This window comes from Coregonus lavaretus, assembly GCF_964263955.1.
Source record: "Coregonus lavaretus genome assembly, chromosome: 7".
Taxonomy (NCBI): domain Eukaryota; kingdom Metazoa; phylum Chordata; class Actinopteri; order Salmoniformes; family Salmonidae; genus Coregonus; species Coregonus lavaretus.
Window position 1 is genome coordinate 49,967,705 of NC_139994.1, and position 23,200 is coordinate 49,990,904.

The 23,200-nt window shown below is 46.3% G+C and overlaps 1 protein-coding gene across 1 annotated transcript in view; it reads right to left on the reverse strand.

The window, feature by feature from the left end:
• dnah2 (dynein, axonemal, heavy chain 2) overlaps window positions 1–23,200 on the reverse strand; it is a gene marked incomplete at its 5' end in the record, with an annotated part of 216,531 nt that overhangs the window by 84,171 nt on the left and 109,160 nt on the right. The window contains 11 exons of the mRNA XM_084165815.1: window positions 433–560; window positions 1,034–1,214; window positions 1,519–1,708; window positions 2,225–2,328; window positions 3,345–3,533; window positions 3,738–3,848; window positions 9,465–9,590; window positions 10,056–10,157; window positions 10,808–11,025; window positions 11,339–11,477; window positions 13,985–14,165. Of these exons, the coding sequence (XP_084021941.1) occupies window positions 433–560; window positions 1,034–1,214; window positions 1,519–1,708; window positions 2,225–2,328; window positions 3,345–3,533; window positions 3,738–3,848; window positions 9,465–9,590; window positions 10,056–10,157; window positions 10,808–11,025; window positions 11,339–11,477; window positions 13,985–14,165 (1,669 nt within the window). The remainder of the gene's footprint in view (window positions 1–432; window positions 561–1,033; window positions 1,215–1,518; window positions 1,709–2,224; window positions 2,329–3,344; window positions 3,534–3,737; window positions 3,849–9,464; window positions 9,591–10,055; window positions 10,158–10,807; window positions 11,026–11,338; window positions 11,478–13,984; window positions 14,166–23,200) is intronic.

Sequence of the window (23,200 nt, forward strand, 5' to 3'; positions counted from 1 at the left end):
GTTTTAAATATATACCTACCGCCAGTGTAATTCATTAAACTCACAATCTTATATGGAATATGAATATCTTGTTCATTTAGTTAACAGACACAGTGGGCAAGTAGGTTTTTCCTTACAGTGAAATAGTAGATATTACAGTACTATCTTGTAGTATCATAGTTAGGGCCGGAGTTTTTCCAGGGCTTTCTGTGAGCTAAGCAGGAAAAACTCTAGTCCCTATGGTCAGGAAACACTCTTCAGGCAGTCAGAAGCAACATTAAGGTCTGACATTGTTTGGTCAAGAAAACCCCTTTTCCCTATCATTTATGTAGTATTATTACCTTGAACATAAAGGTCTCTGCTCTGTCCCTCCCTCCCTCCCTCCCTCCCTCCCTCCCTCCCTCCCTCCCTCCCTCCCTCCCTCCCTCCCTCCCTCCCTCTGCACTTTATTACCTTGCAGTTGTTGAATCCCTCTCCGAACAGGGTGATCTCAGCAATGAGGGTGGAGTCAGGTACCACCATGGAGATGGGCCTGAACATGGACTTCAAGTTGTCAGGTAGTTCTGTACGACCAGCATAGCCTGGGGATGGAGAGAACACACTTATTACCATATGATCTCTCTCTCTCTCTCTCTCAATCTATCCCCCTCTCTCTGTCTCCCCTTTCACTCTTTCTCCCCCTCTCTTTCCCCTTCTCTCTATCACACACACAAACACAAAATCCGTTTTAGAAACATGAGCATGATTCTAACTTGAAGTAAGCCTAAATACATTTCTTAAAAGGATTTAGTGAACTAACACTCACACTTTACTCTTTCCCCCCTTCCTAGTTCTGACTTTGCTGATTGCTACTTTATTGAGGAAAAATGTACTTACTATGACTGTGATATGTGGTTGTCCCATCTAGTTTTCTTAAGATGAACGCACTAACTGTAAATCGCTCTGGATTAGACCGTCTTCTAAATGACTAAAATGTAAATCCTGAATGGATATCATTGAGAAATGTCTCAATACTATAGTTCCATTTATACACAGATATGTGAAATGACTGTACCAGGGTTCATGGTAATGAAGATACCACAGGACCAGACCAGGCGGATCTCTCGTCCTTCAAAGATGAACCTGGTTGCTCCAGCAGACAGAGCAGACAGGATGGACAGGATCTGCTGAGCCACCACTGACAACACCTCAATGTTGATACGGTTAAACTCATCAAAACAGCCCCACGCACCCGTCTGGAGATACACACAGATAGACACACACATATGATTTTAGCTGGGCATTATTTTCAACAGTGCTATTTATATCTATGTGTTACCTGATATGTAAATTGTGTTGTTGTAATGGGTGCATTACCCATTCAAGACTTTCAATGGATATGCAATACCTAAGATGAACTACACAGGCTGGTTTCCCAGACACAGATTAAGCTTAGTTCTGCACTAAGAAGCACCTAAAATTGACATGATTCTTAGTCCAGGACTAAGCTCTGGTAAACCATCCTAATAACATAACAGTGTATCTGTTTCTTCACATTACCTGAGCCAGTCCAGAGTACATACGTCCCATGGACTTGAAGTCCATCCCATCAGAGCAGTTGACCACGATGACATACATGCCCATAGCCTTGCCCAGGTCCTTGACCGTCTCAGTCTTCCCTGTCCCTGCTGGACCTTTAGGAGAGCCCCCCCGGTGGAGGTGGAGGGCTGTGGTCAGGGTCATGTAACACCTGGAAGATGAGAGAGGGAGAGAGATGGGGGGAAAAGAAGGAAAAGCGTTGTGCATAGCAGCTTCTTCAAGGTGCTGGTAATGGCAGAGACAACTGAAAAATAGTGCACTACAATATAAACCCCAGCCGTTTCATGTATTTGAACCCTTCCAGAGCTAGCACACCTGATTAAACTTGTCCACTAGTCATCAAGCCCTTATGTATTATATTTTTATATTTTTTTTTAGCAAATATTTTCTTACTTACTTTAAAAACAAACTCTGCATTGTTGGTTAAGGGCTTGTAAGTAAACAGGTCTACACCTGTTGTATTCAGCGCATGTGACAAATCAAATTTGATTAGATTAATTGGGGGAAATCATGTGAGATAGTTCAAGGCTGCAACAAAATTGTGAAACGTCTGGGTGTCCCCGAGGAGAGGCTTGAAAACCACCTATATAGGGAATAGCTAGTGTGAACTCTGAGATGTGGCCACTGTCTCTTTACTGTGAGGTCCTGGGTTGATGCTAGTGTTTACCTGTCAGTGAGTGGGGTGATGACCAGTCGTCCAGAGTTACCCAGGTACTCATAGCTGTACTGGAAGTGTGTGTTGGTCTGCCTGATGATACAGTCATCCACTTCCTATGAACAGAGAAAAAAAGTTTAGGATCAAATTTGATCTCTCTCTTCACTTTCATTCCTCTCCCTGCTTTCTATTCTACCTCCTCTCATCCCTCTCCGTACCTTTTCCTCACCTCCTCCTGACCTCCCCCTCTCCTCACCTCTTCCTTTCCTCCCCCTCCGTACCTTCTCCCAGTAGAGGCAGAGCTGGCAGAGCTAGACGAAGGCCCCTTACTCCTCTTCTCAAATCAAATCAAATCAAATTGTATTGGCCACATGCGCCGAATACAACAGGTGTAGACATTACAGTGAAATGCTTACTTACAGCCCTTAACCAACAGTGCATTTATTTTTTATGAAAAAGTAAAATAAAACCAACAACAAAAGTGTTGAGAAAAAAAAGAGCAGAAGTAAAATAAAATAACAGTAGGGAGTCAATGTGATGGGGCACCGGCTAGTTGAAGTAGTTGAAGTAATATGTACATGTGGGTAGAGTTAAAGTGACTATGCATAAATAATTAACAGAGTAGCAGCAGCGTAAAAAGATGGGGTGGGGGGTGGGGGTGGGGGGCAGTGTAAATAGTCCGGGTAGCCATGATTATGTCTTGGGGGTAGAAGCTTTTGAGAAGTCTTTTGGACCTAGACTTGGCACTCTGGTACCGCTTGCCGTGCGGTAGCAGAGAGAACAGTCTATGACTAGGGTGGCTGGAGTCCTTGACAATTTTGAGGGCCTTCCTCTTTTGCCTCTTCTCATCCCCCTTTACTGACCTCCTCCTCACCTTCCCCTCTCCTTTCCTCACCTCCTCCTCTCCTCTCCTCACCTCCTCCCCCCTCCTCACCTCCCCTCTCCTTACTTCCTCCTCTCCTTCTCCTCTCCTCTCTTCCTCTCCTCATCCTCCCCCCTCCTCCCCATCTCCTCACTTCCTCCTCTCTTCCTCTCCTCACCTCTTCCTCCCCTCCTCCTCCCACCTCCATCTCCTCACCTCCTCCTAATCTCCCCCTCTCCTCCCCTCTTCCTTTCCTCCCCCTCTCCGTACCTTCTCCCAGTAGAGGCGGAGCTGGCAGAGCCAGTCAAAGGCGTTGACGTCGTTACAGCCCGTCTTAGCCAGCTTGTCGATGACGTCCCGGTCGTGCACCTCCACGGTGACCAGCGCAACAATCTTCAGGCGCAGGATCTTAGACAGGTTCCCCCGGATGGCGTCAGAGTAACGGTGCAGCATGGACACCTGACGGGCAGGGACAAAGGGTCAAAGGTTACAGAGTCAAACAGGCGCTAGTGTAGTTGTGCATACGGTCCCTGGTTAACAGGACCTACTCTATAGCACTTCCTCATCACTCATACTATTGGAGTCTACTTTGAGCAGCAGAGTTTCACCACTCATAATGAGTTATTGTTAACAGAGTGCTACCCTTCGCTCTCCCTCTCTAACCTGTTTCTTCTTTAAGGACTTGAGGGCAGACTTGTCGGCCCTCTCCTTGCCGGTGATCAGAGACTTGGTGACGTCAGCGGTCCACTGGATCTGACTAGCTGTGATCAGCATCTGGATAGGAGGAATACAGTAATGAAGTTCAAGTTCAAAACTTTAGTTCAAAACTTTAGTGTCCATTTTAGGTGGACATTTGTCCATTTTGTTTTTGACGTCCATTTTGCAAAATCAGAAGGCACGGAGAGAGACAATGAGAGTGTTCAATAAGGACTGACATACACAGTGAGGGATAGAGGAGAAAACATCTGAGCACAGAGAGAGAGAGAGAGAGAGAGAGAGGAGAGAGAGAGAGAGAGAGAGAGAGAGAGAGAGAGAGAGAGAGAGAGAGAGAGAGAGAGAGAGAGAGAGAGAGAGAGAGAGAGAGAGAGAGAGAGAGAGAGAGAGAGAGAGAGAGAGAAAGAGAAAGAGAGAGAGAAAGAGAGAGAAAGAGAAAGAGAGAGAAAGAGAGAGAGTGTGTGAAAGAGAGAGAAAAAGAGAGAGAGAAAGAGAGAGAGAGAGAGGGAGAGAGAGAGAGAGAGAGAGAGAGAGAGAGAGAGAGAGAGAGAGAGAGAGAGAGAGTGTGTGAAAGAGAGAGAAAAAGAGAGAGAGAAAGAGAGAGAGAGAGAGAGAGAGAGAGAGAGAGAGAGAGAGAGACTAGGGTGGCTGGAGTCTTTGACAATTTTGAGGGCCTTCCTCTTTTGCCTCTTCTCATCCCCCTATACTGACCCTCCCCAATATTTGGAACCAAGGACTGATCACCCCAATCCACAAAAGTGGAGACAAATTTGACCCCAATAACTACCGTGGGATATGCGTCAACAGCAACCTTGGGGAAATCCTCTGCATTATCATTAACAGCAGACTAGTTCATTTCCTCAGTGAAAACAATGTACTGAGCAAATGTCAAATTGGCTTTTTACCAAATTACCGTACGACAGACCACGTATTCACCCTGCACACCCTAATTGACAAACAAACAAACAAAAACAAAGGAAAAGTCTTCTCATGCATTAGGGTCTGCATTTGGCATTAGGGTCTGCTATACAAATTGATGGAAAGTGGGGTTGGGGGAAAAACATACGACATTATAAAATCCATGTGCACAAACAATAAGTGTGCGGTTAAAATTGGCCAAAAACACACACATTTCTTTCCACAGGGCCGTGGGGTGAGACAGGGATGCAGTTTAAGCCCTAGAACAGTCTGCAGCACCCGGCCTCACCCTACTAGAATCTGAAGTCAAATGTCTTCTGTTTGCTGATGATCTGGTGCTTCTGTCACCAACCAAGGAGGGCCTACAGCAGCACCTAGATCTTGCGCACAGATTCTGTCAGACCTGGGCCCTGACAGTAAATCTCAGTAAGACAAAAATAATGGTGTTCCAAAAAAGGTCCAGTTGCCAGGACCACAAATACAAATTCCATCTAGACACCGTTGCCCTAGAGCACACAAAAAACTATACATACCTCGGCCTAAACATCAGCGCCACAGGTAACTTCCACAAAGCTGTGAACGATCTGAGAGACAAGGCAAGAAGGGCCTTCTATGCCATCAAAAGGAACATAAAATTTGACATACCAATTAGGATCTGGCTAAAAATACTTGAATCAGTTATAGAACCCATTGCCCTTTATGGTTGTGAGGTCTGGGGTCCGCTCACCAACCAAGAATTCACAAAATGGGACAAACACCAAATTGAGACTCTGCATGCAGAATTCTGCAAAAATATCCACTGTATACAACGTAAAACACCAAATAATGCATGCAGAGCAGAATTAGGCCAATACCCGCTAATTATCAAAATCCAGAAAAGAGCTGTTCAATTCTATAACCACTTAAAAGGAAGCGATTCCCAAACCTTCCATAACAAAGCCATCACCTACAGAGAGATGCACTTGGAGAAGAGTCCCCTAAGTAAGCTGGTCCTGGGGCTCTGTTCACAAACACAAACAGACCCCACACAGCCCCAGGACAACAACAACAACACAATTAGACCCAACCAAATCATGAGAAAACAAAAAGAGAATTACTTGACACATTGGAAAGAACAAACAAAAAAACAGAGCAAACTAGAATGCTATTTGGCCCTAAACAGAGAGTACACAGTGGCAGAATACCTGACCACTGTGATTGACCCAAACTTAAGGAAAGCTTTGACTATGTACAGACTCAGTGAGCATAGCCTTGCTATTGAGAAAGGCCGCCGTAGGCAGACCTGGCTCTCAAGAGAAGACAGGCTATGTGCACACTGCCCACAAAATGAGGTGGAAACTGAGCTGCACTTCCTAACCTCCTGCCAAATGTATGACCATATTAGAAACACATATTTCCCTCAGAATACAGCGATCCACAAAGAATTCGAAAAAAAAAACAATTTTGATAAACTCCCTTATCTACTGGGTGAAAAGATTTGTGACCTGTTGCCACAAGAAAAGGGCAACCAGTGAAGAACAAACACCATTGTAAATACAACCCATATTTATTTTTATTTATTTTCCCATTTGTACTTTTAACTATTTGCACATTGTTACAACACTGTATATATACATAATATGACATTTGAAATGTCTTTTGGAACTTCTGAGTGTAATGTTTACTGTTAATATTTATTGTTCATTTCACTTTTGTTTACTATCTACTTCACTTGCTTTGGCAATGTTAACATATGTTTCCCATGCCAATAAAGCCCTTAAATTGAAATTGAATTGAATTGAATTGAAAGAGAAAGAAAGAGAAAGAGAGAGAAAGAGAGAGAAAGAGAGAGAGGGAGTGTGAAAGAGAGAGAAAGAGAGAGAGAGAGAGAGAGAGAGAGAGAGAGAGAGAGAGAGAGAGAGAGAGAGAGAGAGAGAGAGAGAGAGAGCTCATGGGCTCCTCAGTTCTTCTGCAAAAAGATAGAATTAGAGTTGGATAAATGTAGATAAACTTGAATTTTTTCACAAGGACGTATACAGGATACCAACCTCAACATCAAAACCTTCAATCCAAACCCAAATCCCATACCTAAAACCTTGATTTTGGACAAAATTACCTGAATGGACTATTACTACCAAGGACTATCGAGAAAAAACTTCTAACAAACCAAAACCTGCAGAAGAAACACAGCGGAACCTGGAAATACCATCCAACACAAAACTGAGTGAGTAATGTTCAGTCTGAACCTACTTCAGAAGCCAAAAAGTAAAAGACAATCATCTCTAGGTAATTTTGTTATATAAAGCTATTAAACTACCAAGCTGCTAGGAGAGAGCTGACCTGGCTGCAACTTCAATTAGCACTGAAGTGTGAAGTGAGAGGTGTGAAAACTCTTGAGCCTAACAATGGTAGGAGAGTTTCACAGCCCCCCCCACCCAAATGCAGACAGCCCCCCCCCCCACCCAAATGCAGAGGCCTTGAAGTGGTCATTACAATACAGTACCCCATGGATATTTAAAATAACACAGCACGGATGAAGCTCCTTAAGGACAATCCAGAGACACTTTTTGCTGACTGCTACAAAGAGGGGAACGTAAGCAAGTTAATTTTTCAAACAGACCATCCCCTGGCATGGCACAGTGCTATAAGAGCACACTACCCCTATGTCAAGAGAGAGGGTATTGGCCCAGGGTGGAAACTCAGAATACTAGACATTGAGGAAATTGAAACAACCTCTGACAACATGTACAAGTCTGGGACAGTAATGGTGCAGGGCATCCTCATGCAATTCCAGCAGGACTTTTCCTGAATCAAAGACAGAGCACAGCAGGAAAAGCTCTCTCTCTGTGATGACTCCCCCATCCTGAGTGAGTCTCATCACACCTCTTCAAAGTGTCCTGCAGACGAGGATAGTCACCCCCCCAGCACTGAACACACCCAGGTCCCACAGCTGCACTGCTCCGCCATCATTGAGAGGGATACATTCACAGAGCTGGAGAGAGACATGGTGGAGTTCAGAGAGCTAGTCCACACAATCCAACATTGTGCTCCTCATTGACTCAAATGGCAAATACATTCAAGAGGATAAACTTTTTCCCAAACACAAAGTGGCTAAACTCTGGTGCCCAAACACTAGGCATGCCCTGGAGCTGTTGTCAGAGGACAGACTAGGGTCCGCCGGCCACATCATCATTCACACGGGCACAAATGACCTGAGGGCCCAGCAGGAAAGGGTGGCCACAGCACTCAAGGGAGTGATTGAAAAAGCTGCTTCCACTTTCCCCAACACACATGTGGTTATCTCATTTTTACATTTACATTTTAGTCATTTAGCAGACGCTCTAATCCAGAACGATTTACAGTTAGTGAATGCATACATGTTTTTTTGTTTAGTTTTTTTCATACTGGCCCCCCGTGGGAAACGAACCCACATCCCTGCCGGCCAAACCCTCCCCTACCTTGGACAACGCTGGACCAATTGTGCGCCGCCCATGGGTCACCCGGTCGCGGCCGGCTGCGACAGAGCCTGGACTCGAACCAGGATCTCTAGTGGCACAGCTAGCACTGCGATGAAGTGCCTTAGACCACTGCGCCACTCGGGAGTTACATTTAGTTACATTTACAGTTATCTCCACCCTGCTACCACGAAAATACTTTCACCCTGCCACCATCCAGCGGGTGAATGCAAACATTTCGCGAGAATGTGCCTCAAAACCTAATGTCTACCTGGCCCACCACTCCACCTTGAACTTAAACAGCCTTTATGACCAGGTCCACCTCTACAAGGCAGCAATCCCCACTTTTGCCAGGACCCTAAAGGACGTCACCCTCAACCGTAGCCCCAGCACCTCACACAGGAGCAACAGAGCAACGGACACCCCGCCCAGACCAGCGAGACACCCTCCCAGAACTGCAAGACACCCTCCTGAAGGATCCACAAAGAATTCGAAAACAATTCCAATTTTGATAAACTCCTATATCTACTGGGTGAAATACCACAGTGTGCAATCACAGCCTCAATAATTGTGACCTGTTGCCACAAGAAAAGGGCAACCAGTGAAGAACAAACACCATTGTAAATACAACCTATATTTATGTTTATTTATTTTCCCTTTTGTACTTTAACTATTTGCACATCATTACAACACTGTATATAGACATAATATGACACTTGAAATGTCTTTATTCTTTTGGAACTTTTGTGAGTGTAATGTTAACTGTACATTTTTTATTGTTTATTTCACTTTTGTTTATTATCTATGCCAATAAAGCCCCTTAAATTGAAATTGAATTTAATTGAGAGAGAGATAGAGAGAGAGATAGAGAGAGATAGAGAGAGAGAGAGAGAGAGAGAGAGAGAGAGAAAGAGAGAGAGAGAGAGATAGAAAGAGAGAGAGAGAGAGAGAGAGAGAGAAAGAGAAAGCGATAGAGAGAGAGAGATAGATATATATATATATATATAGAGAGAGAGAGAGAGAGAGAGAGAGAGAGAGAGAGAGAGCGATAGATAGATAGATAGATAGATAGATAGATAGATAGATAGATAGATAGATAGATAGATAGATAGATAGATAGATAGATAGATAGATAGATAGATAGATAGATAGATAGATAGATAGATAGATAGATAGATAGATAGATAGATAGAGAGAGATATATAGAGAGAGAGAGAGAGATAGATAGATAGATAGATAGATAGATAGATAGATAGAGAGATAGATAGAGAGAGATAGAGAGATAGATAGAGCTATAGAGATAGAGAGAGAGAGACATACAGACCTGTCCAGGCCAGTCTTTGACCCATTTGTCTCTCTTCCCAGTCATCTTCTTCAGGGCCAGGCGACAGTTCTTCAGAGAGTCCTTCAATGTCCAGCGCATGGTCCTCTCCACATCACACAGCCAGGCCTGCACACACACACACACACACACACACACACACACACACACACACACACACTCACACACACACACACACACACACACACACACACACACACACACACACACACACACACACACACTCACACACACACACACACACACACACACACACACACACACACACACACACACACACACACACACACACACACACACACACACACACACACACACACACACACACACACACACACACACACACACACACACACACACACACACACACACACACACACACACACACACACACACACACACGCACACACACACACATCAGAAAAAAACAGATATTGACAGACGCAGCAAGTAAAAGACAATAAAACTACAGAAATGCATGACTCTTCTGCTTATTAAGTTTGAGTTAACAGACTGTATCAGTTAATGAACAGACTGTAGGTGTGCAGGTAGCAGGTGAGTGAGTGTTCTAACCTCCACAGGTCCCTCCAGCAGCACAGGATGGGTGAACTCCACAAACTCTCCCTCTGCTGAGAACATTCCACTGGCCTCAGACTTAGCACTGCTGATCCCAACCTGGACCACACACACACACACACACACACACACACACACACACACACACACTCAACGTCAGTAAGATCAAGGAGCTGATCGTGGAATACAGGAAGCACGAGCACGCTCCCATCCAAATCGACGGGGCTGCAGTGGAGCAGGTGGAGAGCTTCAAGTTCCTTGGGGTCCAAATCACTTAAAATGGTCCACACACACACAGTCGTGAAGAAGGGGCGACAGCTCCTCTTCCCCCTCAGGAAGTTGAAAAGGTTTGGCATGGGCCCTCAAATCCTCAAAAAGTTCTACAGCTGTACCATTGAGAGCATCTTGACTAGCTGCATCACTGCTTCGTATGGCAACAGCACCGCCCTCGATCGCATGGCGCTACAGAGGGTGGTGTGGACAGCCCAGTACATCACTGGGGCCGAGCTCCCTGCCATCCAGGACCTCTATATCAGGTGTGAAAGGAAGGCCCGGGAAAATCGTTAAAGACTCCAACCACCCAAGCCATAGACTGTTCTCTCTGCTTCTGCATGGCACGCGGTACCGATGCATTAAGTCTGACTCCAGCTTTCTATCCCCACGCCATAAGACAGCTAAATAGCTAACAGAATGGCTACACAGATTATCTGAGCTGACCTCTCCCTATGTGACCTTGTGTGTATGCCTACCTTTCCAATACGAAGGCTCTTGATGTTGTCGAAGCACTTCTTGAGGTGCGGCTGCACGGCCTCGGGGTGGCGTGACTGGCCCAGGATCTCCAGCAGGTCGTCGTTGGACAGGAAGTAGAACCGAGGGAAGATCTGGCGCTTGGTCTCCAGGTACATGTCCAGAGACTTCTGGATCTCCTCCAGCTTGTTGTTCATCTCAGACAGCTTCTCTGGCAGGCCTGGGGGAAGGAGAGAGCGATATATGAGGATGTTGTCTTTCATTTCTTTCGGATTACACCATTCATGGTGGGTCGGTGTGTGTGCGGTTTTTGGTTTTTGTTCTAGGCCAGCACTAGCACAGCAAATGTCCATGGTCAAAATGTGAAGACCATGATTAGTGGATTATTGGAGAAGGTGTCAGTGCTGGTTTGGAAGAAAAGACTGGACACGCTGCTCTCTATCCTGTGTCTAATCTTACAATGGGGTGTGTGTGTGTGTGTGTGTGTGTGTGTGTGTGTGTGTGTGTGTGTGTGTGTGTGTGTGTGTGCGTACCTGGGTGGTGTGTTCCCCTCAGGGCGTTGTTGTCCTTGTTCAGTCGGTCCATGATGGTCTTCCAGCTGCTGTTGATGTCATCAAACTCTGTGGACTCTCTTGGAAGCTGCTTACGGATGTCCTCGCCCAGGAAGATGTTCTAGAGAAGGGAGTGATGAAAGAATGAGAGAGAAAGTGAGAGAGAGAAAAACAACAGACCAGAGAGGAAACAGACCAGACAAAACAGAGAAGAGAGGAAACAGATCAGACAAAACAGAGAAGAGAGGAAACAGATCAGACAAAACAGAGAAGAGAGGAAACAGATCAGACAAAACAGAGAAGAGAGGAAACAGACCAGATAAAACAGAGAAGAGAGGAAACAGATCAGACAAAACAGAGAAGAGAGGAAACAGATCAGACAAAACAGAGAAGAGAGAAAACAGACCAGACAAAACAGAGAAGAGAGGAAACAGACCAGACAAAACAGAGAAGAGAGGAAACAGATCAGACAAAACAGAGAAGAGAGGAAACAGATCAGACAAAACAGAGAAGAGAGGAAACAGATCAGACAAAACAGAGAAGAGAGAGAAAACAGACCAGACAAAACAGAGAAGAGAGGAAACAGACCAGACAAAACAGAGAAGAGAGGAAACAGATCAGACAAAACAGAAAAGAGAGGAAACAGATCAGACAAAACAGAGAAGAGAGGAAACAGACCAGATAAAACAGAGAAGAGAGGAAACAGATCAGACAAAACAGAGAAGAGAGGAAACAGATCAGACAAAACAGAGAAGAGAGAAAACAGACCAGACAAAACAGAGAAGAGAGGAAACAGACCAGACAAAACAGAGAAGAGAGAAAACAGACCAGACAAAACAGAGAAGAGAGAAAACAGACCAGACAAAACAGAGAAGAGAGAAAACAGACCAGATAAAACAGAGAAGAGAGGAAACAGATCAGACAAAACAGAGAAGAGAGGAAACAGAGCAGACAAAACAGAGAAGAGAGGAAACAGACCAGACAAAACAGAGAAGAGAGGAAACAGACCAGACAAAACAGAGAAGAGAGGAAACAGACCAGACAAAACAGAGAAGAGAGAAAACAGACCAGACAAAACAGAGAAGAGAGGAAACAGATCAGACAAAACAGAGAAGAGAGGAAACAGACCAGACAAAACAGAGAAGAGAGGAAACAGACCAGACAAAACAGAGAAGAGAGGAAACAGAGCAGACAAAACAGAGAAGAGAGGAAACAGACCAGACAAAACAGAGAAGAGAGGAAACAGACCAGACAAAACAGAGAAGAGAGAAAACAGACCAGACAAAACAGAGAAGAGAGAAAACAGACCAGACAAAACAGAGAAGAGAGGAAACAGACCAGACAAAACAGAGAAGAGAGGAAACAGACCAGACAAAACAGAGAAGAGAGGAAACAGACCAGACAAAACAGAGAAGAGAGGAAACAGACCAGACAAAACAGAGAAGAGAGGAAACAGACCAGACAAAACAGAGAAGAGAGGAAACAGACCAGACAAAACAGAGAAGAGAGGAAACAGACCAGACAAAACAGAGAAGAGAGGAAACAGACCAGACAAAACAGAGAAGAGAGGAAACAGACCAGACAAAACAGAGAAGAGAGGAAACAGACCAGACAAAACAGAGAAGAGAGGAAACAGATCAGACAAAACAGAGAAGAGAGGAAACAGACCAGACAAAACAGAGAAGAGAGGAAACAGACCAGACAAAACAGAGAAGAGAGGAAACAGATCAGACAAAACAGAGAAGAGAGGAAACAGATCAGACAAAACAGAGAAGAGAGGAAACAGACCAGACAAAACAGAGAAGAGAGGAAACAGACCAGACAAAACAGAGAAGAGAGGAAACAGAGCAGACAAAACAGAGAAGAGAGGAAACAGACCAGACAAAACAGAGAAGAGAGGAAACAGATCAGACAAAACAGAGAAGAGAGGAAACAGACCAGACAAAACAGAGAAGAGAGGAAACAGACCAGACAAAACAGAGAAGAGAGGAAACAGAGCAGACAAAACAGAGAAGAGAGGAAACAGAGCAGACAAAACAGAGAAGAGAGGAAACAGAGAAGACAAAACAGAGAAGAGAGGAAACAGAGCAGACAAAACAGAGAAGAGAGGAAACAGGCCAGTTGAACCAGTGTTACAGGTGTGTTTACACCCGGCAGTACACAATAGATGTTGCTAAAACCCTCTACCGCTCTGTTTAGACAGCTGATCAGAGATAAACGAACAAACACGTTTTATGTTGTACTCAGGATATAGGCGTGAGAGAACTGCAAATGTTTGTGAGTTGATGTGAAAGGTTGTTTGTATACAGAAGAGTATACAACTTAAATTAAGGCCTACACTGTTCCTGTGTTAAGCTCCTGACCCCTGAGTACATCCAAGATCTGTCAGGGAATAAAAATGTAAGAGAATGTGTGAGGAAAGGAGAGAGAGAGTGAAAGTAAGAGAGAGAGAGAGAGAGAGAGTGTGTGTGTGTGTGCTATGTGTGCATGACAATGTGACTGTGTATGTGCTATGAACGATGAGTGTGTGTGTGTGTGTGTATGTGTGTGTGTGTATGTGCGTGTCTCTGTCTGTGTGAGTGTGTGTGTGTATGTGTGTGTGTGTGTGTGTGTGTGTGTGTAGTCTACCTCCAGGTACATCCACTGCCTCTGGACAGTGAGGACCACCTCTATGACCTCCAGCACCAGAGAGAGGCAGCGCTCCCAGTGGTCCACCTCCTTCTCAAAGGCCCTGACGAACCTGGACGCCTTCATGGTGGAGAGAGTCACCTGGTTGTCCTCCAGGGCCTGGAACACCTCCTCTGTACCCCTGGAGGGGATGGAAGACACAGGATCAGATGAAACAAGGTCCAGACGTATTATAATGGCTGGACCCATTGAAATACATGTAGTTTGAAATATGCAGTTTGACCGATGACTAAAACCCTTCTCAAAAATAAAAGAATAGCATTTTACATTTTCAGAGAACATCATTTTATTTTTTATGTTGCTTTTATTTAAACATACTGTACATGCATACATATCACGTTTATTCAAACACATATTGCAAGGGAGAATATGTTTCTGTCCTTGAGTCTCCAGTCTGAGTTGGCTATAACAGTGCTGTGTCACTACTGTGCTCTGAACAGCCCGGTCCAGTCTGACAGCTATTATCACTGCCGCACGCACACACACACACACACACACACACACACACACACACACACACACACACACACACACACCCTCTACACCTAACAAAGAACACAGTGAGGGGCTATGAGGGGCTGAGGGAGGGTGTAGTGGGTGGATGGTGGAGTGGGTGGTTGGGCTGCAGGTAGGTAAGGCAGGGAACAGCCCTCACGACAACAGAATAAACCTTTCCTCTACCTCTCTATCTGAACCTCTCTAAAATATTACAACAAAGAACACAGAGTGGTGAGTAGCTGAGGGACTGAGGGCGGTATGATGGGGGAGACTGGGGTTTAAGAGGGGGGTCGAGGTAACCAGAGCTTTCAGAAACACAAATAAAGGGGACAAAGTAAAAAGCTGTGGTTTCCACCCCCTGCCTAGCGTGCCTGGTAACCATGGCAGCAGCCTCGCACGGCACTGCAGCCGTCACCATGCCAACGGCGGCGGCAGCCTTCTGCGGGGATCAGACGCGGTGGGTGACACCTGACGCATACACACACAGGCACAAACTCACACATGTACACACACCTGCAAACCCACACAAGCAGGAATACACACACAAAGGCACAGCTGGCACACACACACACACACAGAGATCATGGCTTCAGCAGGTGTGTAGAGAGGCAACTTTTCTTTCATTTCATCAGACGTGGTGTGTTCTGAGCTACACCGTCCCCCTGCCTGGCTCTGGGCTGGCACACTGTGTAGTAGACACAAACACACAGCGACACACAAGCTCGCCCACACCACTGCTGTCCACGTATTAATAACCAGTCCTCCAATGTCAATTTGAGCTCTCAAGGACTGTGGCGCTGAGAGAGACAGGGCCATGCAGAGCAGAGAGGAGGAGAGGAGAGAGAGGGCCTTAATGCATTCACACTGAGTCCCGACACCACAGGAACTACAGGTTCATCTACCTACAATACCAGACTGGGGGGTTGTCAGCATAGAGAATAGATGAGATGAGATGGGTTGTTGAGGGAAGGGCAATGAAAGGAGGAGGCTAGGTTAGCCGCACGCTCCATCAGCTAGCCACACACTCAGAGAGATATACAGTAACACATACACACACCACTCAGAGCATACACACACCACTCAGAGCATACACACACCACTCAGAGCATACACACACCACTCAGAGCATACAGACACCACTCATAGCATACACACACCACTCAGAGCATACAGACACCACTCATAGCATACACACACCACTCATAGCATACACACACCACTCAGAGCATACACACACCACTCAGAGCATACACACACCACTCAGAGCATACACACACCACTCAGAGCATACAGACACCACTCATAGCATACACACACCACTCATAGCATACACACACCACTCAGAGCATACACACACCACTCAGAGCATACACACACCACTCAGAGCATACACACACCACTCAGAGCATACACACACCACTCATAGCATACACACACCACTCATAGCATACACACACCACTCAGAGCATACACACACCACTAAGAGCATACACACACCACTCAGAGCATACACACACCACTCAGAGCATACACACACCACTCAGAGCATACACACACCACTCAGAGCATACACACACCACTCAGAGCATACACACACCACTCAGAGCATACACACACCACTAAGAGCATACACACACCACTCAGAGCATACACACACCACTCAGAGCATACACACACCACTCAGAGCATACACACACCACTCAGAGCATACACACACCACTCAGAGCATACACACACCACTCAGAGCATACACACACCACTCAGAGCATACACACACCACTCATAGCATACACACACCACTCAGAGCATACACACACCACTCAGAGCATACACACACCACTCATAGCATACACACACCACTCAGAGCATACACACACCACTAAGAGCATACACACACCACTCAGAGCATACACACACCACTAAGAGCATACACACACCACTCAGAGCATACACACACCACTCAGAGCATACACACACCACTCAGAGCATACACACACCACTCAGAGCATACACACACCACTCATAGCATACACACACCACTCATAGCATACATACACCACTCAGAGCATCCACACACCACTCAGAGCATACACACACCACTCAGAGCATACACACACCACTCAGAGCATACAGACACCACTCATAGCATACACACACCACTCAGAGCATACACACACCACTCAGAGCATACACACACCACTCAGAGCATACACACACCACTAAGAGCATACACACACCACTCATAGCATACACACACCACTCAGAGCATACACACACCACTCATAGCATACACACACCACTCAGAGCATACACACACCACTCATAGCATACACACACCACTCAGAGCATACACACACCACTCATAGCATACACACACCACTCAGAGCATACACACACCACTCAGAGCATACACACACCACTCAGAGCATACACACACCACTAAGAGCATACACACACCACTCAGAGCATACACACACCACTCATAGCATACACACACCACTCAGAGCATACACACACCACTCAGAGCATACACACACCACTCAGAGCATACACACACCACTCAGAGCATACACACACCACTCATAGCATACACACACCACTCAGAGCATACACACACCACTCAGAGCATACACACACCACTCAGAGCATACACACACCACTCATAGCATACACACACCACTCATAGCATACACACACCACTCAGAGCATACACACACCACTCTGAGCATACACACACTGCTTAAATGCACACACACACAATCGTTTAAAGCACAGGTACACACTGTTAGTGACTCATCACACACTCTCCACAATGTACACTGAGTATACTAGACATTAGGGAAACCTATTCTGCATCTGGTCAGTCTATGTCATGGAAAAAGCAGGTGTTCCTAATGTTCTGTACACTCAGTGTATACATTGACCCTTCCTATACACTCTACCACTTACACATTCAAGACCCTATGTTCAGTCTGCTCTGCTTGTAACGCCATACACACACACTAACTCATCATGTACATTCATATAACTGGCAATGACCCAAAAAATACACAGACAAACACACGCAGACACACACAAAAACACACACACTGAGCCAACACACACACATCACAATGTCTCCATCGACTCCTGAAGCAATATTCGCTGACCACAAACTCACTTACCGACAACACTCACCACACTCTGCACATATGCTTCACTTGATCCATCCATCCGCCACACACTCACACACACACACACACACACACACACACACACACACACACACACGCCACACATGTAATACATACTGAAGGATCTGGTCTGCCCAGAGGGCCAAACTCAGGGCTAGTGGCCTAGACAGCTGCCTGCCTGCATGGCTGAATGGAGCCCAGATACAGAGCCATGGGGAGGCATGTGTGTGTGTGTGTGTGTGTGTGTGTGTGTGTGTGTGTGCCTGATTACTGTACAGACAGGCAAATAACCATTACTGCCATGCTGTTTACTGTATACTGTAGCTACGGCATACGTGTGTGTGTGCATTTTGCTTTGATTATATTTCACATGAAGGCGGTGGAATATGGTTTGGTGATGTGTGTGTGCAGGGCTCGACATTAACGCGTGTCCTCTTGTCCAGTACAAGTAAAACAAAATAGTAGGACAAGAAGACTATAGGTTTGAGTTTTGGACAAGTAAAAAAAAAAAGAATCACACAAAACACAATATCAAACAGTACTCCGATCAGAATTGGATCAGAAAGGGCAACATTGGAATAATATTAAAATCTATTTTTCATGTACATAAATAAAAAAGCCTACCTGTCAAAGTGTATGTGATATGCATATTGGCTACAGCCTCATGTCCAAACCGATGCTGACATGAGGGAAGCTCCAGAAAATGCAGCCAAACTTTAATGAGACTTTTAATTACATAAATATAGGCTAAACACCAGCCATGTTTGAGAAATACAATGAAGGATAATTAACATTAACGTCTAAAGGCTTGATTCTGTCAACATATTCGAGGCACGGTTCGTCCAGATGAAATAGTCACAAGACCGGAGAGTGAAGGACAGTGCAGTGAAACAAAGTCTAGTTGTGGCCGCAAATGGACTAGATTGTGAACGACTCTTGGCAGAAGGCATTGCTTTACTGCCATGAAAGGGTGATAAATACAATATCGTTTGCGAACTGCAGCCCTCCAAAAAATGTGTTCTGGAGTTTGAGTTTGTTGAGCAGAGCCTGTGTATGTATTGGTTCTACAAAGCTGTGTCCATTTTAACATTCAACAATCAATTAATTGAATTCATTATTGCACCATGTGATCAATTATCAGTTCTAAACATGTATTTTTCTTCTCTATGCTCATGATCTATTTTTCCTGCGCACGTTTGACAGACAGTTGGTGGTCGGAGCGCGTCTCTGGAGCCGCTAAACAGGAGGAGCTTGTATTAATCCTTTGGTAGAACTCATTGCGGCCAGCGCTAGCAGGTCAAACGAACGACTAAAATGAACGAGTCACTCAGAAAGACGAATCATGACTCTCAAGTCAGTAAAAAGAGCCGTTCAAAAATAACGAATCGTTCGCAAACTGCACATCACTCCTGTCACATTAAACCGCTCACTGTGCACTTTTGAGAACGGTGTTTTCCCACTAATTGCATTTTGGAACATTCTTGTGCGAATTGTTGCGCTTATAATATGAAGAAATAAAACTTTATCAACATTTTAAGCTAAACGGTCTGATCTGTTCCATCAGCCTCATTGGTTTTTAAAATGTGGTTGTATGAATTTTGGATCTGTCGTCCCAGAACTGTCCCGACGGGACGCCCTTAATTTCGAGCCGTGGAGTGAATTATTTTATAAATACATAAAAAGTATTTGGTCCCAATTGCGATGTTGCAATATTTTATAGGTTACCAAGGGTGGGCAATCATCCTCCAGGAGTGTCACACCCTGGCTCTGGGACTCATTATGTTGAGCCAGGGTGTGTTCATTCTATGTGTGTATTTCTATGTTGGTAATTCTAGTTTGTTGATTTCTATGTTTGCCTGAGTGACTCCCAATCAGAGGCAACGAGTGTCAGCTGTTGGCTGGTTGTCTCTGATTGGGAGCCATATTTAAACTGTCTGTTTTCCCTTTGTGTTTGTGGGTTTTTGTTCCGTGTTCGGTCATTGATACCGTGGACGTCACGAGTCGTTTCTTGTTTTGTATTCAGGTTTAAACTTTAACTAATTAAAGTATGTTTGTTCATCACGCTGCGCCTTGGTCTGTTCCCTATGACGATCGTGACAGAAAAACCCACCATGCAACGACCAAGCAGCGTGTCCAGGGGCAGCTCTTGGGCTGGACATGGGAGGAAGCGCCGGGAGAAGAGACGGTGGAGGCGCGCCGTAGAGAGGAGCAACGGCGTGATCAGGGTCGTCGTCGGGCGGTCGAGAGGCAACCCCAGAAAATTTTTAGGGGGGGGCACACGGCATGGACGACGGGGCTGACGGAGGCAAAAGAGGGGCGGATTCTGGAGGCCACCAGGTTACGGATACACCGCCCTGTACGTCCTGTGCGGATGCCTCACACAGAGTGTGTGAGGGTAGGCATTCAGCCAGGACGGGTTGTGGCCGCTCTTCACTCCAGGGCTCCTATCCGTCTCCACAGCCCGGTTCGGCCTGTCCCTGCTCCACGCACCAAGCCTACGGTGTGCGTCGCCAGCCCAGTCCGGCCAGTCCCTGCTCCACGCACCAAGCCTACGGTGTGCGTCGCCAGCCCGGTCCGGCCTGTCCCTGCTCCACGCACCAAGCCTACGGTGTGCGTCGCCAGCCCAGTCCGGCCTGTCCCTGCTCCACGCACCAAGCCTACGGTGCGCGTCGCCAGCCCGGCCTGTTCCTGCCACTCGCACCAAGTCTACGGTGCGCGTCGCCAGCCCGGCCCGGCCCGTTCCTGCCACTCGCACCAAGTCTACGGTGCGCGTCGCCAGCCCGGCCCGGCCTGTTCCTGCCACTCGCACCAAGTCTACGGTGCGCGTCGCCAGCCCGGCCCGGCCTGTTCCTGCCACTCGCACCAAGTCTACGGTGCGCGTCGCCAGCCCGGCCCGGCCTGTTCCTGCCACTCGCACCAAGTATACGGTGCGCGTCGCCAGCCCGGCCCGGCCTGTTCCTGCCACTCGCACCAAGCCAGGGGTGCGAGTCGTCAGCCTGGTCCAGCCCGTTCCTGCCACTCGCACCAACCCAGGGGTGCGAGTCGTCAGCCTGGTCCAGCCCGTTCCTGCTACTCGCACCAAGCCAGGGGTGCGAGTCGTCAGCCTGGCAAGGCCCGTCGCTGCTCCACGCACCAAGCCAGGGGTGCGAGTCGTCAATCCGGTGAGGCCCGTTCCGGCTCCACGCACCAAGCCAGGGGTGCGCATCGTCAGCCCGGTCCGGCCCGTTGCTGCTCCACGCACCAAGCCAGGGGTGCGCATCGTCAGCCAGGTCCGGTCCTTTCCTGCCTCACGCACCAAGCCAGGGGTGCGCGTCGTCTGTTCGGCACAACCCGTGCCTGGGTCACCGGTGCCTAACCAGGTACCGGTCAACGGCTCCACTACGGAGCTGAAGCTAACCGCTCCTGCTACGTCCAGTCCATCTCCAGCCAGCGGGGCCAGACCGGACCAGGGGCGCTATGGGGGGTTTGTTGGAGGGTGGTGGGCAAGGCCGGAGCCAGAACCGCCGCCGAGGAGGTATGCCCACCCAGCCCTCCCCTATTTTGCTCTTTTTGAGGCGCGGTCGCTGTCCGCGCCTTTAGGGGGGGGTACTGTCACACCCTGGCTCTGGGACTCATTATGTTGAGCCAGGGTGTGTTCATTCTATGTGTGTATTTCTATGTTGGTAATTCTAGTTTGTTGATTTCTATGTTTGCCTGAGTGACTCCCAATCAGAGGCAACGAGTGTCAGCTGTTGGCTGGTTGTCTCTGATTGGGAGCCATATTTAAACTGTCTGTTTTCCCTTTGTGTTTGTGGGTTTTTGTTCCGTGTTCGGTCATTGATACCGTGGACGTCACGAGTCGTTTCTTGTTTTGTATTCAGGTTTAAACTTTAACTAATTAAAGTATGTTTGTTCATCACGCTGCGCCTTGGTCTGTTCCCTATGACGATCGTGACAAGGAGACAGGCTTGAATATGCAAAGAAGCCAATAGGCAGAGTGTAGCCTACATTTTTGTCTGATTCTCTATGGTAATTTCAATTTATTTTGTTTTGTAAAATGGTTCCTTGCGTCATACAATGGGGGGGACAAGTGACTTAAGCTTTTGGACAAGTAATAAATCAGTCCTACTTGTCTGGAGACAAGTGGCTAAAAAAGTTAATGTCAAGCCCTGGTGTGTGTGTGTGTGTGTGTGCCTGAGGGCATGTTTGTACAACCAAGTGTGTGTGCATAGCAGGTTTGTTGCAGTGTGAGGAACAGGTGAGAGACAAGCACAGGGAGCTGACAAGAATCTCCTGCATCGACTGTATTACTGAGGCACTCCTCTGAGACCCAACACACACAAACAAAGGGGCAAGAGCATACAGAAACACACACACACACACACACACACAAAATGCCAGGATGCCCTCAGTTAGAAATATTTTACAGATAATTGGGACCATATCTGGAAACAACTGTGAGTTCTTTGTGTTTTATTTCTCCATGTAGCTAGTGAAGCCAACTGTATTTGTCTGAATCTGACACATGTTGTGAATACGAGTGTGAATCTTATTATCTCTACTGTACATGTGTATTGTGCATTTACCTGAGTGAGCATGTATGTGTATACAGTGGCTTGCGAAAGTATTCACCCCAATTGGCATTTTTCCTATTTTGTTGCCTTACAACCTGGAATTACATTTTTTGGGGGGGGTTTGTATCATTTGATTTACACAACATGCCTACCAATTTGAAGTATATTATTATATATTTTATATTTTGAAACAAACAAGAAATAACAAAACAAAAAGAAATGAGCGTGCATAACTATTCACCCCCCCAAAGTCAATAATTTGTAGAGCCACCTTTTGCAGCAATTACAGCTGCAAGTCTCTTGGGGTATGTCTCTATAAGCTTGGCACATCTAGCCACTGGGATTTTTGCCCATTTTTGAAGGCAAAACTGCTCCAGCTCTTTCAAGTTGGATGGGTTCCGCTGGTGTACAGCAATCTTTAAGTCATACCACAGATTCTCAATTGGATTGAGGTCTGGGCTTTGACTAGGCCATTCCAAGACATTTAAATGTTTCCCCTTAAACCACTTGAGTGTTGCTTTAGCAGTATGCTAAAGGTCATTATCCTGCTGGAAGGTGAACCTCCGTCCCAGTCTCAAATCTCTGGAAGACTGAAACAGGTTTCCCTCAAGAATTTCCCTGTATTTAGCGCCATCCATCATTCCTTCAATTCTGACCAGTTTCCCAGTCCCTGCCGATGAAAAACATGGTGTTCGGGGTGATGAGAGGTGTTGGGTTTGCGCCAGACATAGCCTTTTCCTTAATGGCCAAAGCGCTCAATTTTTGTCTTATCTGACCAGAGTACCTTCTTCCCTATGTTTGGGGAGTCTCCCACATGCCTTTTGGTGAACACCAAACATGTTTGCTTATTCTTATTTCTTTAAGCAATGGCTTTTATTCTGGCCACTCTTCTGTAAAGACCAGCTCTGTGGAGTGTACAGTTTAAAGTGGTC